The sequence below is a fragment of the Crocodylus siamensis genome, chromosome 7 (assembly GCF_052110815.1).
Source record: "Crocodylus siamensis isolate JL-2025a chromosome 7, ASM5211081v1, whole genome shotgun sequence".
NCBI classification, from domain to species: domain Eukaryota; kingdom Metazoa; phylum Chordata; order Crocodylia; family Crocodylidae; genus Crocodylus; species Crocodylus siamensis.
The window spans coordinates 989,597-1,011,327 of NC_143401.1; the positions used below are offsets into that span (position 1 = coordinate 989,597).

At 57.0% G+C, this 21,731-nt stretch overlaps 1 protein-coding gene across 1 annotated transcript in view; it reads right to left on the reverse strand.

Annotated features, from left to right (window-relative positions):
* The window catches only part of EPHA10 (EPH receptor A10), a 59,734-nt gene that overhangs the window by 18,528 nt on the left and 19,475 nt on the right, over window positions 1–21,731 (reverse strand). Inside the window, exons 4-8 of the mRNA XM_090056532.1 lie at window positions 14,144–14,299; window positions 13,262–13,603; window positions 5,377–5,501; window positions 1,911–2,073; window positions 24–132 (exon numbers count right to left, since the gene is read on the reverse strand). Of these exons, the coding sequence (XP_089912658.1) occupies window positions 24–132; window positions 1,911–2,073; window positions 5,377–5,501; window positions 13,262–13,603; window positions 14,144–14,299 (895 nt within the window). The remainder of the gene's footprint in view (window positions 1–23; window positions 133–1,910; window positions 2,074–5,376; window positions 5,502–13,261; window positions 13,604–14,143; window positions 14,300–21,731) is intronic.

Below are 21,731 nucleotides of genomic sequence, written 5' to 3' on the forward strand. Positions count from 1 at the left end.
GCATCCTAGGATGAGTGGCTTACCTTCTCCAGATCATCACCCCGATCACCATGGAAACCAGTACAATGAGCCCAGCGATGGCCACAACGACGATGACGATGACTGGGTTCTGCTCACTCGAAGCCACGGTCACTACCGAGTGAAGCGACACAGGGGTCAGGCTTAGGGGGCAGGGTGCTGGAGTGGCCAAGGCCTTAGGCACTATTGCAGGGCCCTGGCAGCATGATGGCACATGAGCCAGGGCAGAGCATCCTTCCCCCACCACCCCCCTCACCTGGACTCAGCCTGCAATGGGAACAGGGCAGTGGGGTTGTCCACAAAAAAGAGCAGGGGGCAGGAAGAGGAACAACCCTCAGACTTCCCTCCCTTTGGCATCATCAGATACCCAGAAAGGGGCATGGTAGGCCCCTGGAACATGTTCTCAGTGGGCAGAAAACCTTGTCTGATCCTACCCTGCTGCAGCTGCGGGGAGGAGAATCCCACCCGGGTTTGTGTGACGGCCACAAGCCATCAGACAACCGTCTTGCTATAGCGCTATGGTCATGTCAGGCCTGGGCACACTGGATGGAGGGAATTGCTAGCAGGAAGGCAGCAGTGTTTCAGGCTTGCAACACCCTGTGGCAAATCCCCCAGCCCCACCCCAATCAAAACTTTTCAGCAACTGAGAGCTGGGATCTGGGCCTAAGAAACCGAAGGCCGTGACACTCCAGGTAAGGCTCTCAACGTGCTTCAGTTCAACACTCTCTGCAGCCCCAAGAATCCTCTCCGAGCCCCAGATCAGCATTCCTGACTGCAAAGACAACGCCTCCCGCTTCAGCAAGGATATGGAGAAGCCTCTTCTGCAGGCGTGACACTGCCTCTCATCCCTCCTATGATTTACATTCCCATTCAGTGCTGAAAGCCAGAGCTGGTGCAACCGGATTAAAGCGCAGGACAATACCAGTCATCCCCTGAGCTCTCAGCCGCAGCACAAACTCCTCGTTCTGCTCTCTGGAAATATTCCCATGTCTAGGCAGGGAATGTATTAAAATATATGACTTGCCAATGGTTTCCCTTCGTCACCTTAATCCCCCCTCTCCTTCTTCTGCAAACAGAGGTTTTAGATAACTACATTCTATACAAAACATTTTATTGGATTCAATTCATTCTGCAAATGCCTTCTGTGTGGTAAACAGATGCAATTTAAAGCCCTGTTAAACACAATCGGCAAGATCCAGATGGAGTCAGCCATCTCCGGGCCTGCGTCTCCACTCTGGGTGGGTGACTAAGCTCAAACCAACCCTCTTGCCGAGACCTTCTAGCCAGTGACATCAGCTAGGGCCCTGATACACCAGAACAGCCCCGACACACCGTGCTGGTGCTGCCCAGCATAGGCACCAAGGGGACTGAGCTCTTTGCAAGCCAGGAGTCTTTGTGGGGAGAGCCATCACTGGATTTTCAGGCGGGATGACGTAGCCAGCTTTCCTTGAATCAACCCCACTCGGCATGACCCTGCCCAGAGACGAGGTGGCACAGGGAAAGGGCCTCCCAGAGCTTGGCCGGCAAGGGCTGATGCTTGTTCCCACCCAGCAGTGCTTGGTGACCCCCTGGCAGGGAGTGGGAGGCCCAGTTCTAACAACCCACCCCCAGCACCCGAGAGCCTGGCTGGTGCTTTCTGCTTTGCTGGCCAGGATGGGGCTGCCCATCTCTGGGGCTGGGTCCAGCCCTGCTGCCAGTGCCCCTCCAAAGGCAGCTTTTACATTTAACAAGCACAACTGGGGCTAGCTAGGAAAGTCTCTGCCCTGCATGGAGGGCGACAGGGTAAGCTTGGAGAAAGGGCCCAGGCCCTGCATAACAGGAAGGCAATGCACTCAGCATGAAGGCTGCTGCAGGGAGAAGTGCCAGGACAGCCTTGACAGGCTTGCACTTACGCTCTCCCAGGGTTTCCACCTCGATGCTAGGGCTGTAGTTCCCATAGTCCTGAGCAGCAGACGCCCGGATCTGGAAGATGTAGATGGTGCCCGGCTTCAGGTTCTGGATGGTCACGGCAGTTGCCGCAGTTTTCACGGTTGAGTAGCTCTGATCCCTTTGATCCTGCAACGTGACGACACAGCAGAGCCTGAGTGGGACAAACGCCACTGCGCGGAGCAGACCAGCACAGCTGCTGCCTGGCCTGGCCGCGGTGCCTCTGTGCCTGCCCAAGTTAGGAGTTTCCTCAAGGCTCCACGAACCACAAACACCTGGAACAGGAGTGGGGTAAAGATGATGCAGGTGGGGCTGGGGATGCATGGGGCATAGAGGAGGGGCTGGGGAAAGGCGAGGGCCTGACGTCTTTCCCCATTTGAGCCAACTGATGGCTGTGGGGGCTCGAGAGCAGCACCATCCAGCCCACAGCATCCCACCCTCTGGTCCAGGGCACGGCCCCAGCTGGAACCGTGAGCAGGTCCAGGCAGCCAAAGGACACGGCATGCACACACACATGCACATACGCGTGCACTCGCCAACCTGCTCGGCCAGGAACAGCTGTGCTCACAACCTGCAGTGGGTCCCTGTACCCCTCCACAGCGCCGTCTGTCCATGGCAGGGCAGCCAGGAGCTGGCACTGAGGGTCTGTAAGCCCACTTGCCCCCAGGTACTGCATGGAGCCAATGGCCAGCTCGACAGCCCTCAGCACCCCATCTCCTTCACAGCACCTGTGGGCCAGCACTGGAAGCTAACACCAAACCTGTATCTCCTCCATCCAATGCTTGCTCTGACATGCACAACACAGGCCCTAGAGGGGACCCAGTATGTTCCTATAGCATCAGCGGGAGCCAGCTGGCCATGAGGACAGCTGCCCCGGGGCCTGGCACTGTCCTAGCTCTGCAGTTCCCAGCAGGCCACCTGTGCAGCCTGGAGGAAGGCTCGCTCCCAGCGTGTTGGGGTAACAGGAAAACTGTCTCTGTGGTGAACTCCTCTGGGGTGGCTCTGAGAAAACAGCATGCTGCTGGGTGTTTGCAAACAGCCAGATGTGAGTGCTCCAGGAACCCATAACGGTGTGATGGTGGGGGGAAGTCTATTCAGCCCCTGGCATTCCCTGCGTGAAGGGAGTAGCTCCTCTCAGGAGGCCCATGACTGCCACTGGTGCAGAGGCCTGGGGCTGGGAACACTCATGGTCTGTCCGTGTGTCCATCCCTGCACAACGAGAGGTGCTGGGATGGACAGGACTGTCTATCCAAGGCTAGAGCATGTTGGGGCAGTAGGGAGGAGCTCTGTCTCCATGCAGCAGGAGGGGTGCTCTGGCCATGCTCTGTGCACTGCTGCAGCGCCTCCAGAGAGTACCCACAGCACCACAGATACCACTCAGATCCCCCTCCAGAGATGTGCAGCTGTTGTGTGCTGGCAGCGCAGGAACCTGTGCCCTGCACCTGGCTGCTTCTGGGTGAGGGTGTCTGCCACCTTCCTACCAGCTTGGCTGCACCAGGGCCCTGCCTTGGCTGCTTTCCGTTGGGCACCTTGCAAGATCAGTGATAGCACAAGTAGCAAGATAGCGGTGAAAAGGGTTTCACTGCCTGTTTTCCACCCCACAGCAGGCTAGCAGGGTGCATGTGTGGGTGCATGCATGGGTACAGGACGTGGGGTATGTCACTCTCGGGTCAGATCTGAGATCACCCCATTTATAAGCAAGCAACTGCTGCACTGCAGAGTCAATCTCGCCATTCAAGCTGGAGGCGGCGTGGCTGGTAGCTGATGTCACCCAGCATCTCTTGGTGGCAGCTTTTTGCTAAGAAAGGATGGCATCGTGTTTCAGCGCCCACCCTCAACATATCCCTCTCTTGCACGCCAGTAGGTAGTCTGGATCCAGAGACTACACATCTGCTGCAGGCTGGCTGGTTTCCAGCATGTCACTGGCATGCGGCACAGCGTGTTTGATGTGTGATGAGTTTCATGACGGGCCCAAGCACAGACAGACAGGTTCATTTGCAGAATTGTGTGATAAACTGCATTGATTTTGACTTTCACAGAGTTGCAGAACAGCTGGGTTGGCAGATCCCTCAGGCAGTTGCATCTAAACCAACCTCCTGCTTGAGGGAGGATCATCCTTGACTAACCAGCCCGGCCAAATGTCTGTCATCCCTGCTCTTAACCACTTCCAAGGAGGGGGATTCCTCAGCCTCTCTGGGCAGCCAGTTCCAGTGCTGAACCACCATCCTAATGAGAATGACATGGGAGATAGTGCCAAAAGCCTTGCTAAAGACAAGGTACTCTACCTCCACTGCTCTCCCCATCCAGCCCATCACTTTGCCCTAGAAGGAAATCAGGCTGGAACAGGGCTTGTTCTTGCCAAATCCATCCTGGTGGTTCCTGATCATCCTATTCTGATTCAGGTGCTTAGAAATAGAGTCCTTGATGAACTGCTCCAGGATTTTTGCAGGCAGAGAGGCCAGGCTGACTGGTCTGCAATCCCCCAGATCCTCCTCCTTCCCTTTCCTAAAGAGGAGCACCATATTTGCCCTTTTCCAGCCATCCAGGACCTCACCTGACCTCCAAGAGTTCTCAGTGATGACAACCAAGCTCAGCTTGGATAACTGTACAAGGAAAACTATTAGTGAGAGAGCCGGGGAAGACACGCAAACCCCACAGCATCCATCAAACAGCTGCCATTTTGTACTTTAAACACTGCCAGGGAAAATGTTTGTTGCTTTCCCCGCCACCACAAATCACTGGCCTAATACCCCGAGGCAATGGCGATCAGCCCTGCGCTAACAAGAGGCCTAAGGTCTAATATCTGGGGAGGTATCAGTGCTAGAAACCAAGGTCTGAGCCTGTGAGAGGCTGGGGACACCCCTTATCTAACAGCAGAGGCAATTCATGTGCAGCTTGGCCAGTTGCAGGGTCCCACACCTCAGCCTTCACAGAAAGCTGCAAGATGCATTTTAAAAACCACTCCACATTATTAAATTCACTCTCTCCCTGGGAGGTATATACATTAGGATTCACGTGTACTGGCACAACCTGGCTGCACAGAGGGAGAGAGAAAAATACTAATTAAATAAACACTAAAAATAACCTAAGTCACTGCGAAATGCACACAAACAGATTGCAGGGAGGGGAAGGGGGGTGATTCAGGGAATTAAGATTTTATTGGCACTTGTAAGTAACAGAAGCATCCCGAACGCACGCCAATAAAATCTTCGCGGTGCCATGCACTGCACACATGCGCACACGCACAGGCACACAAAGGTGTCTACGCTCCCGCGGATCTCCAACGCACACAGCTCGCAGCAAAGGCAGGGAGGGCGTACAGGCAGTATGGGGAACGACAGGCACCCGGGGTGGGAGCAGGGGAATAATGTCTCTTTTGGAGTCTTTAGGAGGTGCTGGAAATACAGGGAACAAGTCTCCAAAAGACTCTACCTTTTCATAGTACTTGATTTCATACTCAGTGTTATTGGTGCTCAGGAAGCCCGGCTCCTGCCAGGACAGGGAAATGCTCTTCTGGTCAATGCTATCAGTGCGGATGTCAGTGACAAGAGATGGTGCTGAAAAAGCAGAGAGAAGAGACAAGCAGGTCACCAACAGCATCGCCCCGGAGCTGGGCTCCCCCGACCCCAGCAAAGCAGTGCCCGCCGCGGCATCTGGCCATGCAGCTGCTCCGTGCACAGACGTCCTGTGGTGCCATCCTGGCAGGTCAGGCCCTAGGTGGACAACACCCACAGCCTGTGCCTGGGCTCAGACAGCAATTGCCCCTAGTTAACTGAGCACAAGGCATAGGCAGCAGGCCCAGCGAAAAGCAGCGGTCGGCACCTGGATGACTGCACTCAGCAAAGGGTCTCCTAGCCCGGCCTCTCTCAAGGGACGAAGTGAAGGAGGGCTGAGAGAGGACCCAACAGCAAGGTGGTGCACGAGGTCCTGTTCCCACCGGGAGCCTGCATCCTCCCCTGGTGCCAGCCAGCAGGAGGTAGAGGCCCCAGGGTGCCAGCCAGTCACTAGGACCCAGGCCACTGCCCTGTCCTCTTGCAAATCCAGGTCCCTCTGGTAAGAGTCACCCTCCCTAAAGCCACAGCCCAGGCCATGCGGTGCCACAAGAAGAGAAGCCCAGAGGCGGGAGGGGGTTTGCAGAGCCCTGACAAGCACAGGGGAACTCTGCTGTCCCTTGGGACTGGGCCCTGCCGGCTACGGCACCAGCACCAGCACCAGCAGGACAGGCTGGAGGGACATCAGCAGCTCCATCCAACAGCAGTGAGCGCGTGGACTCTCAGTGGAGAAGCGAGCTCTCTCAGAGCAGCGGTTCACAGCCCTGCCCCTGGCATCTCTGCTCCAGCCACAACCCTTTGCAATACAGCACAAGGCAGTGGCACAAAATCAGAGGCACCTGGTTTTAGAACTAAGACCACAGACACGAGAGGGCTGCAGGCCTGAAGAGCCAACTCCAAACCCCTCTGGGGCTGTGCTCAATTGGTGGTGGCTTAAGGCAAAGGGATCTGTACGCTCCATGGTCTGGACAATGCAGTAACCTCTTTCCTTTAAAAAGGCCATTGGTAAATGCAGGCCTGAGGCCTCCTGGCTCTGCCCCCCTGCAGTGGCACTGTGTTGTGGGGCTCTGCAGGCAGCCAAACTAGCTCTGAAGCAGAGAAAGTCTCCTCCCAGCTCTGCTCTCACATCCCCACTTCTACCACAGACTATCTGTGGGAAGGCAGGGGTAACATCCCTTGAGTCACTCGGGTTAGGTGTGTGCTGCATTTTGCGGGCAGAGACGTCAGGGGGTAGTCAGTCTTTGCTGTCTATCTGCAGGAGTGGGGGTAAATGGCACATGGCTTCAGTGCATCTCTTGCCTGTCCCAACGCGTGGCCCCAGGTCTGCCCTCCATCACGGGAGTGTGGCATTGGAAAGGCTTGGGTACAATGGTGGAGGGTGCCAGAGAAATGCCTGACTAAAGACAAGCATGAAAGCTGCAGGGCACTTTCCCTGGCCAGAGCTGGAATTAGAAGTCTGTTTTCACAGGAAAGGGAATGCATTTGTAAAGCTGCAAAGGGACATCACCTACAGTGGCAGCACCAAAATGTCACCCAGTGCAAGCTCCCGCCCTGACAACCGGTGCCAGAGGGGCCTCCAAGGCAAAGGCAGTGGGTCAGGGTGAGACACGGCCCCCGAAAACCATCCTTAGCAGCCACATCACATTTGCTCTCCAAAACAGAGTTCCAGAGCTGCAAACCAGGGCACCAGGGGCAGAACGCCCTGCACTCTGCTGTCACGTGTGGGTCTGGATCAAAGTAACCCTCCTCTGCGACCCACAGTCCGGATCAGGGTGACAGCTCTTCCTCTCTTGAAGCTGTGGTGGGAAGTCACAGGGAAAACAAACCAGCTCCTGGAGCCCACGGGTCACCCTCAGCTCATGGGAAACCCGGGCCTGGAGAGACGGAGGGGGCTAAGAACCCAGGAGCGTCCCAGGCTCAGTGAAGCAGTTCATCATCTTGCCGTTCACGATGCAGGGTGATGGGCAGGATTTCCAGGGGCTCCACAGAAAAGTTCCCAGTGTTGGGGAAATGCACTCAGCATGCCTCGGCGCACTATCAACGGCTGCCTTGGATCACTGCTGATCTCAGTGCGGTCTGTGGCAAGCTACCCAACCAGGGCGGCGTTTCCAGCAACAGCTCGCTGGTCTCTGCTCACAGCCTCCGCCCGGGCTGCTTTGGGAATGCACAGCACATGACGGAGACCGGAGTTCAGCTGTTTATTACCCCATTAGCCTCCTGCGGTGCTGTTAATTGGCACTAACCGGGCCCCTGGGCCGACAATTGGAATCCGCCTGACGTATGGCAAAGAGGAGGAAAGACCCAGGCTTCTGCCAGCTGCTTCATGCCCTGCGCAGAGGTCAGGCCCTTGTAGCTTCTACAGTGGTAAAAAGCAATCAAACCTGCAAGCGAGCTGAGCCGAGCTGCGGACAGCCTAGCACAGCATGCGATGAATGTCTAGTCTGGGACATGCAGACAAGGGCCAATAAAGCGGCTGATGAAGTGCTCTCCACCCAGCCACTATCCAAGAGAGCAGTGTGCCCTGTACCTTGGGAAGAAGCAGCCACTGTCCAGGGGGGTACCAGAAACGCTGATAGCTGCCGTGCTAAGTCCAACAGGAGGGGCAGCAAGCCCTCAGGCCCCGGGGGAAGCTCAGAGATGAGTGCTTAGCAAAACAGTCTTGGCGTCGGGTCCATGCTGTTCCAGCAAGGCCTCTGCAGCAGAGGTGTTGACTGTGACACTGGAAACTGAGGCAGCACATTTCCTGGGGTAAAGGATCTTCCCACTTCCTAGCTGAAGTCACGATACTTCTTTGCCAGCTTTACCAATACACAGCTGCACAAACACACGTGCTTCCAGGTACGGGTACAGGGGCAGCTGGGAGTACGCCAGCCAGGACGGCTTCGGTGGAAGAAGTGCGACACTGCATTGTCTCAGCTGCTGTTTGTTGCTGGGTCTGCTCTTAGGCCCTGGGCCAAGCCCTCAGCACCCAGCATAAGGCACCTTTTATCTTTGTGTCCCTGCGGACAGATAGATCACCAAATGCTGCCTTCTGCATCCCTCAGTGTTGCCGCCTGTGAAGGAAGCTGGCTTGCTCCTGGGCTTCTTCCCCTTTTCTAAACAAGCTGGAAAAAGTCAGATTGCCTTTGTTTAACAGTCAGAGCTGCCCACACAAAACCCACCTCTGCTCTGCCTTTAATTACTGGTATTGCTAATCAGGCCTGCTCTTCCCGCAGGGAAAGGTCCTTAACTCAAGGGCCACAGCCCCCGCAAAGCATGCCACATGCACAAGGGCAGGGAGTGCCAAGCAGACACCTGAAATCCAAAAAGTGTGGGTATCGCATGGGCTATAAAGCAGCCCTTGCTGCGACTAGAATGTTTTCCCATCAATATTTTAAACTCCCCAAATGCTGCCGCTCTTTGGAAAAAGCAAACATTAAATTATTCACCATCCTGCCTGATTTCATAAACTCCAACCCATCGTGCATCGCTTTGCTGCTCTTAATTAACAAAGGCACCAGCAGCAATGGCATAAAAATAGGTGTTCTCGCTTCACTCGCCTGCCAAGGAAAACCAGGGTACCTGAAACGCGGAGGCAAGCCGGAGATGGGGAGAGACGTCCTTGATAAACCGGAGGGCTCCAGGCAGCCTCTCTGCTGATGGAAGGCTGGGGAGGGGGGAGCTGCTGCACTAGCTGCCTCCAGCGCCTACTCCAGGGAGTTTGGGGGAGGCAGCTCAGCAAACGTGACATGCTGCGTCACTGGAGCGGCTTTTCTGGGGCTCGATCTCCCATCTGAGCACAGGGCAACTGCTGGGGCTGGGACGGGGCCTCAAGAGTACGAGGCTGCTGGAGGAGTGGCTGGGGGAAAAGGAGGTGGCAGGGTCGTGGCACACCAGGGACTGGAAGGCCACAGCTAGCCCACCTGCCCCTCTGAGACAGCACCAAGATCTGGGATGCCCAACCCACCCTGCTCTCTGGTGATGGAGCCAGACCGACCTTCTGCACTGGGAGGGCACCCACCAGGCCAGGGGCTTCTCTATCCAGGCCCTGAGGCTCACCCCCATCCTGAGAGCTCAGCTGCTTCCTTCAGAAGTCCTGCCACGTTAAGTCAGCCTCCTTCCCTATGGTCCTGGGGCATCGGGCATGTGTCCCCGGAGCCGGGCAAGTCTTGGGCTTCCTACTGGTCATTAAGAAAGGGCAAAGCTGAACAAAACCCCCAAGAAGATGCTCACCCAGGTTCGCAGTGTGGCCTAAAGCAGAGGTGCCTGGACGCTGCCCAGGTAGCACTGAGAAAGGCTGCATTGGGTGAGCCATGCAAGGTCTCAGCTGTACTCCAGGTCAGGCTCTCCTGGCCACGAGCATGCAGCCAGTCGCCCAGCCCTCTCCGGGCCAACACACAGTGCTGCCTCGCAATCACAGGATCCCACATGTGGAGGGAAGGATGTTGCTTTACTTGGGCCCTACCAGTGACTGCCTTCATAAGGAGCTGCCAGGCAGGGGCTGGACCACCCAACTGCCTGCTGCCCCAGGTATTCATCCCCTTGACACTGGAAAGAGGCCAGAGCCGAAGGGATTCAGTTTCCCTCCACGATGGTCTAGATGAGGCACTTCTTCTGAAATTCAGCTCCTGCCAGAAGCAGTTAACAGACACTGGGGCCTCAACTCCTCTCTGCTGGTAAGGAAGGTCTAGGAAGGGACCTGCTCCACATCCTCCATGTTACACACCACAACGCCCGAGTCCCCAGCACCATGTCCTGGCACAGAACTCAGCGCCCTGCATTGTAAGAAGCACGAGAGGCCAAGCCGCCACAGCTAATCCCCCAGCTGGGTACGGCTGTGAGTTTAGCATGGCTTTATCCGTTCTGCTAGGAAAGAACTTCAGCCAGTCCTGGCTGGAAATTCTCCCCGGCTGGTGTCAGCCTCAGAAAGCCCTGGCACCTAACAAGGGGTTTTCAGAATTAAAAAGTCTATGAAAAGCAATTGCTGGAATCTGAGGGGAGCTCCTCCGATCAGCACCGAAGGAGAATTAATAGTGTTGGAGCTGTCTGCGCAAAGGAAGGCCTCGTGTGTAATTTAACAGATAAAGAACGGAGCAAAGCCCCTGGGGAAATCTGCAGTGGATAACCTCGCTCTCCCCAGATATTTTCTGTCTGTCTCTATTCTGTCTGACATCCGGAGAGAACGCAGGCGAGAGTCAAGCTGCGCTGAACAAGTAACGATGCAGAGATGCAGGCAAGACCTCTCCCCCAACAGGGACAGGAACCTGGTACCCCAGGGAGCCAAAACCAAGGCACAAGGCGTGAATCAAGCTGCAAGATCACTCCCTGAAAAGATCGCGAATGCTTCACCCACAACAGAGCTGAGGCAGAGCCTGGATGACCTGGGGACCGCGGCAGAAGCGGAAGGCACCAGCACTCATTCACACCTGCTAATTTGTGTGAGTTGGCAGCAGCTCATGCCAGGCGGTGACATTCATTAGTCTGTATGAACCATCAATCCAGTGTCCAGGCTTCCCGGAATGCCTTGTGCCGGCTCCTGCCCTGGCAGCCTGCCCGGTTCTGAATGCAAGCCCGGACTGGGCGCAGATGTGGGTTTACCTAGCCTCCCAAGAGCTTCTCAGGCTGCAGATCAGAGCACTGCCTTCACCCACAGCTGAGGTCACACTGTGCCTCGAGTCATGCCAGTCAAGAGCTTGGCAGGTAAGCGGCAGGGAAAGCAGCATGACCTCAGGAGCCAGGCCAGTCATCAGCCCTGTCGGGCTTCTGGGGACACGGGAAAGGGGAAAGGACTTAGGGAACCGGGGCCGGCCCAGAACAGAGCTTGGAGTCCGTGCTGGTAATAACAAGAGCTCTGGAATTTGCCCGTTAGTAAGTGCCACTTGCTGGCAAAGACTAAGCGGCGTAATTACAGTTCAGAGCCTTGCTTTTAATCCAACCCAGGAGGGAGATTTGCCCATGAATGCAGGCCAGGTACTTCTCCCATTGCCACAGGAGCCTACAGGGAGGCTGCAGGGAAGAGGACGAGATGGCAGGCTGGAAGAGCCCCCGGGCCAAGCCAGGCTGACCGTGGGTAGCACCCAGGTGCCCAGCAAGGCCCCAGCCCACAGCCCCTGGCAGGCACCAGAGCACACTTCAGCCACTGCCGCATCACTCCCGTGCAGCACATTTCAGAGCCCGTTACCAGCGGAGCTGGCGCCTGCCGAGAATACCAATGACCTGGCCCTGCCACGCACGTCTGCATGGCTAATGCAGCGCCTCTGCTGCCAGGGACGGCGCCGCATGCCTCAAACGCTCCACGTTAGCCCCATGCTGAGGCCAGATTAGAAGAAACACAGTATTAATTTTGCATCCCACAGACTTAAGAGCATCCTCTCTTCCCCCTGCAAACACAAGAGAGGACAGCTCCTTCTTTCCTGAATGTTGCCTTGGAGATGCTCCTGCTCTTGGCTCTGACCCCGTGCAGCGATCCCACCCAGGCAGGGGGTCCTGTGTGGGGGGGACGCAGCAGGCTCGCCGGTTCCCTGCTGGGGGCAGCATCCTTGTTTCCTCCCCCGCAGAGGCCACGAGCTCATTATCACTGCCTTTGCTTTGCACAGCAGCACATCAATGCAGACGGAAGCGGATCACCCAAGGATCAACCCAGTCCGGCACAAATGACCTCGCAGCTCCACTTGTTCACACCCGCACACAACAGCCCATTTAGGCAGCAGAAATCAAAGCATTTCAAGGAACTTCCCGAGCTGCTTGGGAGTCAGCGACTCAGCTTCTTCCGTGCCACCATCTGTCACCAGAGCCCCAGCTGCCTGACAAGAGGCGCTGACTCCGGATGGCTCCTAGGATCCCTTACCCCTAGTCCTGCCTGCCTTCCCCACGCAGCACTGACGCATGTTGGGCCCCTCCCAGGGGCACCCACTTACCACAGAGGCGAGGATCTGCGGGGGGCATGAGGAACCCTTTGCTTTGCACTGGCTCCTCTCTCATGGAGCACCAGGCAGCTGGCAGGAATGATGGCTGCCTTTGCTGGCCCCAGTCCCAGCACCCTCTATTGGGAAACCCTGGTGGGAGCATTTCTAGCCCACCCCCCTTTGCCCAGCTCCTGAGTGAACTTAGCCCTAGGGCAAGACTGGACACCACCAGCTTCTTCTCTGCCAAGCCACCAAACAGCAAGGAATAAAAGCAGAGCAAAGGCTCTGCCCTGAACAGAACAGCCAGTGGAGAGGTGACTACTGTCCGGCTGGGCGAGTCCAGGCACCGCGTCCCCAGAGCAGAGCCACCAGGGAGGCCCTGAGGATGGAGGAGAAGCAGGGAAGGGAGCAAGAGCATTTGCTTCAGCTGTGGGAGCAGGATCATAACGAGATCAGGGCGAAACCTCTCAAGCCAAGACAGCAGCAAGCTCCTACAGGGATGCTGGGGGGACCAGCCATCTCCCTTAGACACGCCAGGAATGTCACACTCATAAGGCAGCTGCAGAGGGAGAGGCAGGATACAATGCCAGACGGCAGGCTTTCCCCACAGCGCCCTGAGCTCTCCCCACCTGGGTCAAGAAAGCAGCAGCATGGAGCTTCCCCCCACCAGGAAGGACACATTTCCCTGCTGCAACTGCCCCTGGAAAACTGGCATGCCACCTCCAACCCTTGCCTACCCCTAGGACCAGCCATGCTGCTCGGAAGCACGGGAAACCTGCCTTTGCTTCACTCCTGCATCAGAAGATGCCAGTCCTGAGGCCCTGCCCACAGAGAGAGACAGCGGGGGCAGCGAGAGGGGAGTGCAGCCTATGGCAACCTTACCTGTGAGGCCGGTGGAGACATTCACCTCGGTGTACTGCTGCTTCACCCAAGGGCTGTAGTCAGAGACACCATTGGCGGCCGCCACACGGATGGTGTAGTGGGCGTGGGGCAGCAGGTTCACCAGCGTGACGGTCCGCTCCACCAGCCCTGCCTGCTGTGGCACGAAGCCCACGCTACTGCCGCACGGTTCACATAGGCCCTGGGGCGCCGTGGCACAGCACGTGCACAGCAGGCTGTAGGTGATGTCACTGCGCCCGCCTAGGTCAGCCGGCGCGCTCCACTCCAGCACCAGCGTTGACTGCTTCAGGCTGTAGACCAGGTTCCGTGGGGCCGAGGGTGGGCCTGCGAGAAGCAGAGAGAGCCCATCACCGGGACAGCCGGTTGCAGCAGTGGAGGACTGTCACCCTGCTAGCCCAGGATCCAGGATGCACGAGTGACAGCCGGACCCCAAGAGGTCAGCTACAGTACCCAAGCAGCAACCCAAGGCCAGGCACTGCCCTCAGCCACAGGCAGGGAATGTAGCAGAAACACGCTCCCTGCCAGAGAAACCAGGCTCTGAGCCACGCAGTGCAGGGGTGAAGCACCCCCGCTGGCCCCAGGCCCAACACAAGCCAGCGACTTGACAGTGCTTTCCACAGGCTAGCCCAGCACACCTTGGTCCCCCCCGAGGATGATGATGCCTGCTGTCCCCAACAGCACCTGACATCAGGCCTCCCGTGGCTGGGAGCTCTATGCAGCATGCACGAGAAGAGCCTAGCACCTTGCCTGTGCTATGGCAACACCAGAGACCTCCCAAAGGAGCAGGCAGCAGGCAAGTACTGGGGTCTGTTTGCAACCCAGGTGTCAATGCACCTGCTGGGGGAGTTCAAGTACAAGACGTACGGGTGCAAGAGGCAGACGGCGGGTCCAGTGGGGACCGGGAGTAGTTCTTCTGGCATGTGCAGAACGTGGCGGCTTCCTGGTGGGAGAGGCTGTGCTCGGGGCAGGGAGTGCAGAGAGTGAGCCGGGGTGACAGCTTGTAAAACCCAGGGCGGCAGGCTGCAGAGAGACAGAGAGAGAGAAAGAGAGAGAGAGAAACAGAGACTGTGATGGAAACCAGCAGCCAGCTTAGAGAGAGGCTCGCCCACTGGGGCTGCAGGCAGGGCAGAGGCAATTTCAAAGCAGCAGCCAGAGGCACTACCCCTCCATGCACCAGCTCACAGCAGGATCAGGCTTGATCCTCAAGGAAGGTCTGTGAAGAAGGCAAGCTGCAAGCGAGCACGTGCCACATGCTGCCAAGCACTTACCGCAGGACTAGGCACACAGGCTTGCTGTACCTGCTCCCCTGTGCTATCTCACTCATGGGAGCCCAAACAAGCACCACTACACCCAGCTGTGCTTCTCTCCTGCTTGTGAAGGCAGCCACCCCCACCCCACCCCAGGCAGCAGCAGCTTCAGCAGGAAGGGGCTGTGCAGCACATCACTCCGCTCTTCCATCCCTGTCTCCTACCACATCAGCCCCCGTGTCTTCAAACACAATCACTTCTGTGGGTCTGGGATGAGCTGCTGCCTACGAGCAGCCCCAACTCCCAGCACTCAAAGGGGTCAGCTGCCGTGATGGCGCCTTGTAGAGACTAAGCCAGAGCTCTCTGGCTCATTAACTTTTACTGTGTTCTAGTACAAGCGGCTGCAGTGGGGATGTCAGGACAAAGTGCTAGACATGCTACACCAGCCGGGGCTGGCTTTTATTCACAGCATCGTGGAAGGGGACAGGACAGATCAGGCATAAATCCCATGGGAAGTGTTTCCGCTCCTGCCTTACTTTAGGACTCCCATTGCTCTACAAAGGGGAAGACCAAGGAGCACCCAAGGTGGAGCACGGGACAATTTGCAAGCCCATTCTCTACCTCCAAGGCCCTGTTCCCCCCTGCGCACTCCGGAACCAGCTCCAGCATGGACTGCTGTCTGTGGGCTCACAGGGTGGGGACGGGACACTGGCTTTCTCTCCGATGACACTGCTAGCCTTTCCAGGTTTGTTGGAACGCCTCGCTGTCACAAGCCTAGACCTGGCCACTGCCATGCCTGAGACCATCTTATCTGGTCACCAGGAAACCAGAGACCCCACCCCAGGTGAAACGGGGTGAGGGGAAAATGTGTCCGAGCTCCTGGGAGTGACAGGGATTGTGCAGAGACAGACGCAGCCAGACTGCAGGGCCCAGGTGCCCCCGAGGTCAGCAAGGGAGATCGTGTCCCAGACAACCAGGCTACAAAAAGCAGTCGGCTGTGACAGACCAAGCAGGTGCAGGAGCACCTGGGATTCAGGAGCAGAGCCAAGCGCATGCTGTTTTGAGAGCGGGCAGGGCCACACCATCCCAGTCGACATGGTCATGCACCTGGCCACACGCCTTTGTCACCAGGGGCAGGTTTGTGAGCATGTGCGCACCTGCCTCAGACAGGCTGGAGGAGCCACGGGACACTTCTTTGTGCCTGGAGGGAGCGTGAACTACCTCTGGGGCTGGACTTCACTCTACTGCTACTGCCAACCTGCCTGGGGTAGATGATACCAACCAAGAGGAAAACATTGCTACTTGCAAGCCCCCAAGCAGCCAGGCCTGGGCCTGGGCTCCCATCAGCTGCAATCCCAAATCAAAGCAATGCACAACCATCCAGGCCCTACAACCAAAGGGAAGCAGCCAGCAATTCAGGTGCTAGCAGCACTGGGGCTGCTTCTCCAGTGGATTATTGAGTGCCGTGGAGAGGTACCTGTGTGGGCTTCTTAATCATGCAAAGCTTTAGCAACAGCTGCTACCAGCACCAGGACTAGAGTGACTGCAGTTTTACGCTCCTCAGCCCCATTTCCAGTGAGCTTGCCTCAAATACCAGATGAATTGTGACCTTCAGAAGTACCAGCTTGAAAAATGCTACAGAGGAGTGCAAATACAGCCTTTGCAATAGAAGGCTGAGAGGTGATCTTGTGGCTGCCTATAAATTCATCAGGGGAGGGCAGCAGGGAATAGGAGATGCTTTATTTACTAGGGCACCCCCTGGAGTAACTAGGAACAATGGCCACAAATTAACGGAGAGCAGATTTACGTTGGACAGTAGAAAGAATTTCTTCAGTGAGGGTTGCCAGATTCTGGAATGGGCTTCCAAGGGAGGTGGTGCTCTCCTCTGCCTTGGGGGTCTTCAAGAGGAGACTGGACAGACACCTGGCTGGGGTCATCTGGGGTCAGCACTCTTTCCTGCCCAGGGCAGGGGGTTGGACTCGATGATCTCCTGAGGTCCCTTCTGACCCCAACATCTATGAAACTATGAGAACTCGGACGCATCAGAGCCAATGGCCCTGCAAAGTCCAAGCACATCAAACCTGACACTGAAGCACATACACTTTCCCCCCCAGGCCACAGTCTCTTCCTCCAGAGCTTTGCTAAGCACACCTGTGGAGACCAGTCTAACACCCCAGTGCTGCCTCTGTACTCGGCAGAGACCTGGACAAGCAGACAGCCTGTGTCACATAGCCCAGGGCTGGGGGACACAATCAAATGGCCCCGGCAGCCCCAGGGACTGCACAGTGGCACAGAACAGAGAGGGCAGGAGCCACTTCTGCTTCTCGTCCTATAAAGCTAGGGAGGAGCTGGGTGTCCTCGGTATCTTGCTGGCCCGGTCCCACACTGAGCTGTGTTCTGCCTTGGCGCTCTTCCTGCCTCCTGTCTCCAGCAATTCCCGGGTACGGGCATCCGTCCTGGAGAGAACACAGGGCTTGTTATGTCACCAAGCACTGGACATGGGCAAGACACTCCTGCTTGTGCCCTGTGTTGGGCAGAGCAGCAAAACCACTTTCCTGTGCAGACTCGGTCGGACCAACCCTATACAAGCAGGGAACATGCAGGCATCAGGGTTTGGGCCGGGCAGATAGCCGCAAACATCGGCCATCTCATCAAGGGAGACAGAACGCTTGCAGTGACCTCGTGTCTGTCGTGGGTCTCAGGGATGGTGGCAGCGGTAAGCAGTGCCCAGGGCAGGAGGGAAGAAGCACCCTTACAGAGGGAGTCTGGCTGTTCTCCTTCCTCCATCTCCAGCTGGACTGACCTGGTGCCTGCTGTGGGTCTCAACAGTGGCAGCAGCAGCCAGGCCAACCCTCACGTGGGGAACATCTGGCCATCTTCCCCTAATACCATTCCCATAGGAATGAATGAGGGTAGATCTGGTCAGGCCCCTTTTCCCTCGGTCTTGAATAGCCAGGAGAGGTGAGCTTAAGAGCAGCATTTAGCAGAGGTGGGGACAGTGAATAGTGGCTCAAAACACTTCTGCCCAGGCTCACCAGCATCCTGAAAAGGGGCACAACACTAGCACAGCTCCCCACTGCATGTGCAAGCCCCCGTCAGAAACCAGGCATAGCCCCTAGCTGTGCTGATACCCAACACTGCTGTGGGGTTTCCCAGGGGAGGGAACGAGAGACCTCACCAACTCAGGTCTCTCTCAGGCTTCAACCACAACTTCCAAGGCAAACCAGGGCTATGGCAGGGGTTGCACAGGGTCACACAAGACACAGGGATGGGGACTGAACCCAAGTCTGGAGGCTCAGCGCCCTGTGTGCTGCAAGCACGGAGCTCAGCAGGACAGGGGCAGTGACCAACCACCCTGGGGAAAACAGCCCCGAACCCCTCAACCAAGGGCACACAGAAACACGGCAGCTCCGAGGCCTGCCCCTCTGCTCAAGTGATGGAGCCCATTTTATAATGAAGTGGAAGCAGAGGGCATTGACCTGATGCCAGACCCATCTCCCAGAAGGATATTAGAGTCTTACAGTAATCAGTACCAGGCAAAGCTGCTGGCCAGCACCTCGCTGCCTCCCCCAGACCTCAGCTGTCAGCTCACAATCTTATCAAGGGCAGGATTCAGTTCAGAGCCAAGCCGTGCATCTCAAACCATAATTACATTGGCAGTAATGCATCTCCCAGGGAAAAAGACAATTGCCTGTAAGAGGATGGGATGGGCTGGCTGGAATAGCGCTAGTGGCATCTTATAATTCAGTCAAGAGCTTGAAGGAAATTCAATCTCGGCTGCCTTGACTAAGAGGAGGAAATCTCCCCAGCCATTCCTATCTAGCTGCAGCTGGGGCGGGAGCGAGGCTGCTGGATCTGAGCCGGGCACAGGCACCAGCCAGGCAGGCATTCCCACCGCTGTGTCCACCGAGTGGGGAACTGGGCATGGAGGAAAAGATTTTATCCCCAAGTGGGAGCCTGGGTCAGAGAAGACGCTAGCTTTGCTTGTGTCCAGCCATTGCAACTTAACAGCTTTGCTAGCTGCAGCCAATGCCTCCCCCACCTCCCTGGACAGTGCCTGCCAGGCTCTGCATCCTACCGGGGCTCAGCTCCAATGCATTCCATTTAAAGCAGGCCAAGGCTTTTAATCAGGCAAATGTGAGTATGAGCATGTTATTGCCAGTGAACCTGACCCCACAAATCGGCACTGGCAGCAACCCTGCACTCCCTTCCTGCAGCCATTAGCCTCCCCATTAAGGGAAACGCAGCTGTCACTTTGCAGCGAGGCAGGGCAAGGACCTGGGTCACAGAACACCCCATGGACATGTGCAGGCAGGAGATGAACGACTGAGTGGGAATGGTGTCACCACATGGGTCCTGGAATGGAGCCTCGAGCATTTCCCGTTAATGCTATTCTGAAAATTGCATCAGCCCCCGTCGCCTATGTGGCACCCAGGACAGCGCCAAGACTGAAGCCAGGCGTGAGCCAGGCGGCCCTGCTGCATGTGCTCTCAGGGAAGACCCAGTCATGGGGCAGGGGACAGCAAGGTTAAGAGGAAGCCTCCGCCAGAAGGATGGAGCAGGGAGGAACTGGACTGGCTGCTTTAGCTCTGGCTTGTCCCACAAGCTGGAGTTAAAAGCCTCCTTCCTGTCCTCATCCCCAGCTTTACCTGCTGCATGTTGTAAAGCAGGGCAGACAAACACTGGGCTGGGCTGGGCTGGGTCAGTACAGGATGACTGGACGAGACATGACCCCTGCCAGCCCAAATGTGCTAGGACTTTACGCCTCTGCCCCGGCTCCGGATGCCCGATTGCCTTGCCCAGGAAAAAAACTGTTCCTCACCTGCTCCCTTTTGGAGCCAAGGGCAGAGCTCTGCACACAAAGGACACTCTGATGCAGGCAGAGGGTGTCATTATCCATGCTGGCCTCAATTCCTTCCTCTCTCCCACTTATTTTCTCTAGATGTGAAACGTTTCTTTAACAGCAACTGGAGGAGCTTTCCCAACTGCGGTCCCGCAACAGCCACCATGCTACCCCAGCAGTCCACCCTAGCTCTGTGCCCTCTGTCAAGGCTCCTGGGATCAACCCCCATATTCACTGCCATTGTGCCATTCACTGTGGCTTTGCAGCCACACGGTCAGCCTATCTTCAAGGAACCAAAGTCTCTCCCCCTTCCGCAGCCAGGAATGGATCCCTGCTCTGAAAATCCTCCCAACCGCTGCCCTGTCCTGCTTGCTGTCCCCTACATCCCCAGCAGGGCCCTGTTGGAAGTTGGATGTGTTCTCCCTTGTTCTCACTGTCTCGCCTCATCTCATTCACCCCCAAACCCTGCGGATGTCAGAAAGAGAGAGCCTAAGCCTGAAGGACATGGCCGGCAGCAGCACTGCTGAGCCGAAGCTCCCGGTGGGACCGGAGGAGCCGTGTGCTCACCAGACCCAATCAATAGAGCCTGCGGCCCCCCCCCGCATGTCTCCACGATCGTTCGTAATTAACGCTACAACTCGGTTTCTTGCAAAATCAATACTGTTCTGTTTGCGGTGTTTGACTCAGATCACGGGCTTTTACTGCCTGTTAATTCTCCCAGCTGAAGCATCGGAGGGCGTGCAGTTGTCAGGAAGCCACTATGCCAAGGCGACAGGCTAAGGAGACCAACCCCACTGCCTTTGCAGCTCCAGCCAGCAAACACAGGCAGGCTCTGACTGCGTCTAGACAGTTCAAACCCCAAGCCTGTCCAGCGATGGGGAAGAGAGACAGCAGGCCAGCAGACATGGTCCCTGCCAGGGCTGTCAGGGGGATGACAGGCCTGCTCCCAGGAGAGCCGAGTGCTCCGAGTCCCCACCCACCCCGGGTGCCAGTGGCTGGGAGGCCAGTCGTCGCCCTGCGACAGATCAGCACCACATCATTTTGCTAAGGCAATTCCTGGAGCTGGCGTCCAGCCCTCTGCACCCAGAGGAGTGGCATGGCAGGCACACAAGCCCCAGCAGGTCCCGCAGGCGGGGGGAGAGCAGGGGTTGAACTGGGAAGAACCAAGGTACTGGAGCAGGGGGAGGGGGTCAGAACGGCCCCAGCCCTGCATGCCTGAGCACGCATCCCCACAGGCAGCTGGTGCCAACTCACTGGGGTCCCCTACACAGGCCCTGTACACCCCCCCCCGCCGTACATAAATATGTGCACACATCCTGTACACATATGTTGATCCTGTGTACATACACACACATGCCTTATATACACATGCACATATGCCCTGTACACATACAGGCCTTATACATATAGGTGTGCATGCACAAATGTGTGCACGTGCACACACACACACACACGGGCCCTATACACATATACAAGATTTACACACACACAAGGCGAGGGCTGCAGCTGCCTTGACTGCATCACCTACCAGGAGGCCCACTGTTCCTCCCCCCCAGCCCATGACTCCATCTCTGGGGCTGATTTTTTGTCACCTCCAAGATTGATGATAGCGCCCAAAACCTCATCATTCAGCTTCCTGCGCGAGAGGCAAGGGCAGGACAGAACCAGCTGACGCTGCAATCCGGCCAGGACCTCGTTCCCTGGGCCTCCCCTCCCCAGAATTTCCACATGCCGCGTCTCAAGGTCACTGTCACCTTCGCATGCGTTGGACTGAACCTGGGAGCGTAGGCGCCTGGCAGCGGAGCCCCCAGCCACAGGCGCTCTGTACTGTGCTGCTGGCTCTCCACCACCCTTCCTGGCACCCATCTGCCCCAAGGGCACCCAGACTCCCTCCTCTGACCCAGCAAGCCCAGCTCTGGCACAGAGGACAAAAGGGAAGACAAGGCAGAGGGGAAGATCCCTGGGGGCATGATGGGATCTGTCCAGCTCTCGGCCCAACGCAGCCCAGCATTTCCCAGGCTGCTTCATCAGTGCTTCTGCCCCAGCTCCAATGTGATCTTGCAGGGGCTCAGCCCAGTCCAGGCTGCATGGATGTCCCAGCCACGGGGACGTGGAGCAAAGGCGCCCAGGCCTGGAATGGGTGCAAGGTGATGCAGGGTTCAAGCTGCCGCCCAGACTGCCTTGAGGTGTCGGAGGGTAAAGAAAGGCCTGGACTTGTGGAACCGGACCCAGTGCCCGTTCAAAGCTCTGCACTATCAGCACTGCTGCTTGTCCCAATGTCGGTCTCTGCTGTCATCTGTTGCATAAAACACCCCCTTGTTCTGATGCAGCTCACTGGGGAGCGATTTCCACAGAGCCAAGC